Source organism: Etheostoma spectabile, chromosome 3 (assembly GCF_008692095.1).
Source record: "Etheostoma spectabile isolate EspeVRDwgs_2016 chromosome 3, UIUC_Espe_1.0, whole genome shotgun sequence".
Lineage (NCBI taxonomy): Eukaryota > Metazoa > Chordata > Actinopteri > Perciformes > Percidae > Etheostoma > Etheostoma spectabile.
Window position 1 is genome coordinate 13827435 of NC_045735.1, and position 6346 is coordinate 13833780.

Below are 6346 nucleotides of genomic sequence, written 5' to 3' on the forward strand. Positions count from 1 at the left end.
GAGGTATGCAGCAAAGCATTTGTGAAGCCACAACACGTGCAACCTTGAGGCAGATGGGCTACAACAACAGAAGACTCCTCCGGGTACCACTCATCTCCACTACAAATAGGAAAAAGAGGCCACAATGTGCAAGAGCTCACCAAAATTTGACAGTTGAAGACTGGAAAAATGTTGCCTTGTCTGGTGAGTCTCGATTTCTGTTGAGACATTCAGATGGTAGAGTCAGAATTTGGCGTAAACAGAATGAGAACATGGATCCATCATGCCTTGTTACCACTGTGCAGGCTGGTGGTGGTGGTGGTGTAATGGTGTGGGGGATGTTTTCTTGGCACACTTTAGGCCCCTTAGTGCTAATTGGGCATCGTTTAAATGCCACGGCCTACCTGAGCATTGTTTCTGACCATGTCCATCCCTTTATGGCCACCATACCCCTCCTCTGATGGCTACTTCCAGCAGGATAATGTACCATGTCACAAAGCTCCAATCATTTCAAATTGTTTTTCTTGAACATGACAATGAGTTCCACTGTACAAAATGACCCCCACAGTCACCAGATCTCAACCCAATAGAGCATCTTTGGGATGTGTGGAACGGGAGCTTCGTGCCCTGATGTGCATCCCACAATCTCCATCAACTGCAAGATGCTATCCTATCAATATTGGCCAACATTTCTAAAGAATGCTTTCAGCACCTTGTTGAATCAATGCCACGTAGAATTGAAGAAGGTGGTTCCAAACTTTTGGCCTGAGAGAGAGAGAGAGAGAGATAGATATAGATGATGAGCTGTAAACTATTTGTACTAAACTGTAAATTGTTCAAACAATGAAGGAAAAGGTGTTCAATATTATGATCTGCGTCTTGCATCATGTCAAACTGGCACTTTGTCTACTTGAAATAATCTTGCTCAATGGCTGCAACTTCAGTAGTAGTCCCCCAACACTTAATGATGTGTTTCTTCACTTTTAGTTTTTGCCCATAGGTTTTTTTTTTTCCTTCCTGTATATTGTTCTAATTAAGACTTAGGAGATTAAAATATATCAAAGAATAACTTTTGCTCTATGTACTTTATTATTAATTGTACACATGCTCAAGATACCTTGCATTTGTTGACAAAGTATTCAGATACTAGAGATTTAGAACTGTTACCTGGCTATATTCTAATGATGCACAGAAAATCCTCCCCATTGACTGACTGGTCTCAATTAATAACAGCGGTTTAATGCTTCAACTTGGGGGCAAAGGCTTGTTTTCAATTTTTAACAAGAATTTACACTTTGCTTCAGAGTGCAGTCCGAATTAACCACGGGGGCCAGATTTTATGGGATCGTGGGTATCAATCCCACATGCCAGTGCTCTGCTGTTCTGTGGCTGGGTTCTTTAGGTTGCAAATTGTGACTAAATATGTGTTAGAGGTTAACTATAGCAAATAAATGTATCTATTTCGCATAGATAGATACGTGTTTTATGGCTATCCTACAACCTTGTTTCTTTTGGATGTGGAAAATCTAAAACACATATTCATCTGGCATACTATTTCTGTTTGTAATTATGTGTGGACGTTTCACTCCTCTTTCAGTGCAGACAGAATTGCAGCTGTCCACTTGGACCTTTTGATGCTGAATGAAGCGGCGTTGCCTTTTATTTGGCTCAGTAATAGATTTTGCTTCCTGTGTTCCCATTTTACTTGTAGTGTGTTTTCACAAGTTGTTTGATCTTTCCCCATCCATTAATTACTCCCTAAATGAATCTGACCACTTTACAATATTGCAAATTATGTGATGTATGCTTATGATTAGTACATCATATGCTTAATATGACTAATGCTTGTATGGCTGCTTAGTCACTGCTCTGCTACTCCCAAGAGTTGTTGCTACACATGTATTTGCTATTATGAGAATATTTTTGGTCATTATTATATAGCATATTAATGAGTGCATCACATTAAATAATAAATTTAGGTTTACTCCTCGACGCAGCAGCCCCGCTTTTAACTTCAACCTGCGGCCCTTTGCTGCATGTCATTCCCCCTATCTCTCCCCTTTCATGTCTTCAGCTGTCCTGTGTAAATAACGGCCTTAAATTACCAAAAAATAACCTTTAAAGAAATAACTGTTGGGGTTTCAAGGGGTCATAACGTGGAATTTCTGTCCTGGGTTTTCTGCTACTGTCAACTAGGAGTTTTATCGGAGTCCAGTTCTGGATGAGTTCAGGAACTCGCAAAAATCATGAAGTTATTCACTGCACATCAATATGATCATATGATCCTGACACTGGAAATCCCTAAATGTCAGTGAATGATAATGTTGTCTACCATTTCAACTCTATTTGTTTGTAAGCCTTTTACCTAGAAGATGATTAAGTTGTAGATCCAGTTTTACACTAACAAGTATTACCTGCTCCTGTCTCATGAGTTATTATTCTGTTTTTTTGGGATAAACAATCTTTTTTTTTTTTTTTTTTTTTTTTTTTTTTTTTTCTTTTTTTTTTTGGAATGTTATCTAGCACTTAAAGGTTTGTTTACACCAGTCATGTTTATTAAGCTATCATGAAAACAGGCCTATATTCACTATGTCGTGAATTCAGCTCAGATTTGTCTGATTTGTTGTTCAGGCGTTTAAGTTATAGTACTTCCACCTCGCAGAGTTAAACAATGAATGGCCTTTTAAGACCAAACACGTTTTTTGCTGCATGTGACGCTGGGTTCAGCGCACATCTACAGTACGCTGTGCCCAAAGTTCAACCAGGCCTTACAGCCCGCGCTTTGCTTCATGCAGCAAAATGCAGTTACAGCTCAAGCCATTAGAAACAATGAGTTTCAGAGCGCAGCAGTGCCGCTGCTACCTTTTTGGTCTGAAAAGCCCTTAAGGCCATTTCATGCACTGCAACCTTAATAGCACAGGACATCACACACCCGTCACCACTGTGCCCTACTGCTCTCTGGGTGCAGATACAGAACCCTGAGGTACAAATTAGGTACAGATTTGCCTATGACATTACTTGACATATGGTAGGATGTTACAGGGGTTGGTCTGGTCATTGTCCGTTTAATCACCTGTGCACCTACATGGCAGAAGCTGGAGAGGGGGTGTGTTTGGGTTCTTACTTTTGTCTGTTGACCGCAAATTTCACCGGATCCACGTTCACCTTTGCACATACTATTTTCATGTGCTACTGGATATTTTATTTTTATTTTTTTTATTTCATGCTTTGAAATGGACAATAAATCCTTAAACATATATCCCGGAGTGGAACTGGATTATTCAAATGGAGCTTCAAACATGTGTTAATTGTTCCCTGTCTCAGCCTAAAAGTGGCTATAGGTAGTTCAAAGAAGTACAAGTATGTTGACCTTTATAAGGGAAAGACAAGACATTTTCATTGACTTTCCCACAACTGGTGTTTATTGAACATTGTCAATGCTAAATAGTCTGTTTTTTTACCACACCCTTTGTGTTTATTTAAGCTTAAATTATGTAATAACAATAATAATACAAACTGGTTTGTTTTCCCCAGAGCACCCACCACAAGAGAGACCAGTTTCATCGAGAAAATGAAGAAAACGGTGAGTGATGTACATTTTTGTACATTATTTCTGCTTCAGTTCTTTTCTGTGTGAGCAGTCTCATGTTTCCAACACAGATATATTATCCAAAACACTTACTCATGGTTTAAAAAGAAAAACTGTGAGCCAGTTGGACTTGCAGATGTACAAGGTTAGACAGTGTTGGTGTTGTTACCCTTTACCCGTTGTTGATCAGCCTTGGTCGTTTTCCCCAGTAAAATCTGATTGCGAGTCAAAGGGCTTGATTTGAAAAAGGAATGGTAGGTGTCTTACTTAATAAAATTGTCCTCCCTTTTTATGCTCAGTGGATGAAGAATATGATGGCTATAATGGCCTGCTGCTAATGTAATTATTTTATGTGCAGTTCTAGATTTAGAAACACTGTTTTGACTTTGATGGTTCTCTGTTCTTAAGACAGCCTTGAGAAAAGACTTTGGTTTTGAATCATGTGGTTTTGCAGCAAATAGTTCAGATTCCATAATGCTGGCAGGAAAGAACTTTGGTCCGCAGTGCCATTTAATTTTGTCTCTGTTTTTTCTTTTCTATGAATGTAGTGGCAACACTGTAGGCATGGATGAAGTATTTTGTGATTCTCACAAATACATGTACAGATGGAGCTGGTTAAAAATCTAAAGAAAAAACTGTACGTTGGAGAATTGTTGGTTGTTTTTTTGTCTTCATTTGTATTTGCTTTGCTTTGAAGTGAAGTTTAAGTCATGTGAAGTTATTTAGCCCTTTTTTACATTTTGTAGTTTGGGTTGGGCTCTTATCATCTCCCTGTTGCATGCAGTTTTTGGGCTTTGGGAGAAAATACATTCGGAATATGTTTTAGCTAAATTACAAAAGCTATTCTACATCTGTTTTACATGGTTTGTGTTTAGGTGGGTCAGATTCTCATGGTAGTTGTGGGAGAAAGCTTTTACATGCCCCAAGTAAAAAGTTTTTTTCTTTTCTTAATTTGTTACCAGGGCAAGAACATCATTGTGTTCTACGGCTCCCAGACGGGCACAGGAGAGGAATTTTCTAACAGACTGTCCAAAGACGCTCAGCGCTACGGCATGAAAGGAATGGCTGCTGATCCAGAGGAGTATGAAATGGTAATTGGCATCAGTGGAACAACATACTACCCACAGAATAACGATTAACATTCTTTTGGATATGACTTATTATAGCTGCCAGTTAATTATTTTTATTTGTGTCATGGAAATAGTAACACTTCTGAACTAAAGAAGTGTGTTACTATAACAAGGCAATTATTGAGTTAATACCTCAGTAGTTATAAAATATTCTCCTGAATTGTCCATACAAGAGCCTTTAGTCATTTTGATGATGATACAATACACATATCATAGTAGATTCTAACTGAGCCAAATAACAGTTTATAATACTTGCCATAGTAATATAATTTATTCTAATTAGAAATTTTCTGTGCTGAAATGAAACCTGTCTAGGCAGGTTCAGTACATAAAGACGCGAGGAGATTATAATGCGTATGCTATTTCAGTCAATACAACTGCACAATATTATATCCTCAGGCTTTATCCAAAAATGTGTTGAAACACAGCTGCACCAGTGCTGGTATAGACATAGATAATATACTTTGATTTGTTAGTCAGAGTTAATTACTTGCAAGTTTACTGACAGGGCAACTCTTGAGACAGCTGGTCAGCTATTGAAGACAAACTTTCGTAAAATTAGTAGTTCTTCAGTGTTCACTGTCTCCGATTGTGATGTCTCATGTTCCAGGGGGAGCTAGCGCGTTTGTCGGAGATTAAAAACTCCCTCGCCATATTTTGCATGGCCACCTATGGTGAAGGAGACCCAACAGACAACGCCCAGGACTTCTATGACTGGCTACAGGAAAATGATGATGAAGATCTCTCTGGACTAAACTACACTGTGAGTTCTTATGCTCAAGTTTTGTATACATACAATCTTTCTAATACTTACAAGCTTACAATAATGCTGAGAATGGTCTAAATTCTCATAAAAAATGTCACTGTATAGGACACACAGCTAAGGTAGGCGGTGTAGCCTGGGCTTTAGGCTTAGTGTGCATAATCAAATTGTGACCTAAGAGGTAATTGCTAATGAAAACACAATCATATGTTAAAAACAAAAATGTAGCATATATATATATATATATATATATATATATATATATATATATATATAAAGCCCGACTGATAAAGGATTTTTAAGGCCAATGCGAATATTTGGTTATTTAAAAATTCGATATGCCGATAAATCGGCCGATATACAGTATATATAAAATAATTAAAAATAAATACAGAAAGGCGTTACAAAACATAAACAGATTTCCCGAACATTAGTTATTTGTAGTTATTTATGAGTTCTTACTAAAATAATATGATAAGAACGTGTTTTATTGTCACAACAGAACAGAGTCCTTTGAACAAAATCACATTAACAAAAAAAAAATCTGTTTTGCCAACAGGGACGATGTATAGTGCCCTCTGGTGGACAAACTATGCAACGCCAAGGCTCATAACATAGTTGATAGTCTGTTTTTATTTTTTAAATTGTCCTATATCAGAATCATTCATTCATTCATTTATTTATTTATTTATTAATTTATTTATTAAATCTGCCATTATAAATGCCGATACCAATATATCGGGAAATGCCTAATATCGGCCCGCCGATATATCGGCATTAATAATGGGTCATGGATGGGTATTCCAGCATGACAATGACCCAAAACACACGATCAAGGCAACAAAAGAGTGGCTCAAGAAGAAGTACATAAAGGTCCTGGAGTGG

At 37.7% G+C, this 6346-nt stretch overlaps 1 protein-coding gene across 3 annotated transcripts in view; it reads left to right on the top strand.

The window, feature by feature from the left end:
• Window positions 1–6346, top strand: part of porb (P450 (cytochrome) oxidoreductase b) — a 56624-nt gene that overhangs the window by 42080 nt on the left and 8198 nt on the right. For all 3 annotated transcript variants that reach the window (XR_004328411.1, XM_032507252.1, XM_032507255.1), the window contains 3 exons: window positions 3514–3562; window positions 4531–4659; window positions 5309–5461. Coding sequence is in view for 2 of the 3 variants with exons in the window: in XM_032507252.1 (XP_032363143.1) it covers window positions 3514–3562; window positions 4531–4659; window positions 5309–5461 (331 nt within the window). In the remaining variant the exon portion in view is untranslated. The remainder of the gene's footprint in view (window positions 1–3513; window positions 3563–4530; window positions 4660–5308; window positions 5462–6346) is intronic.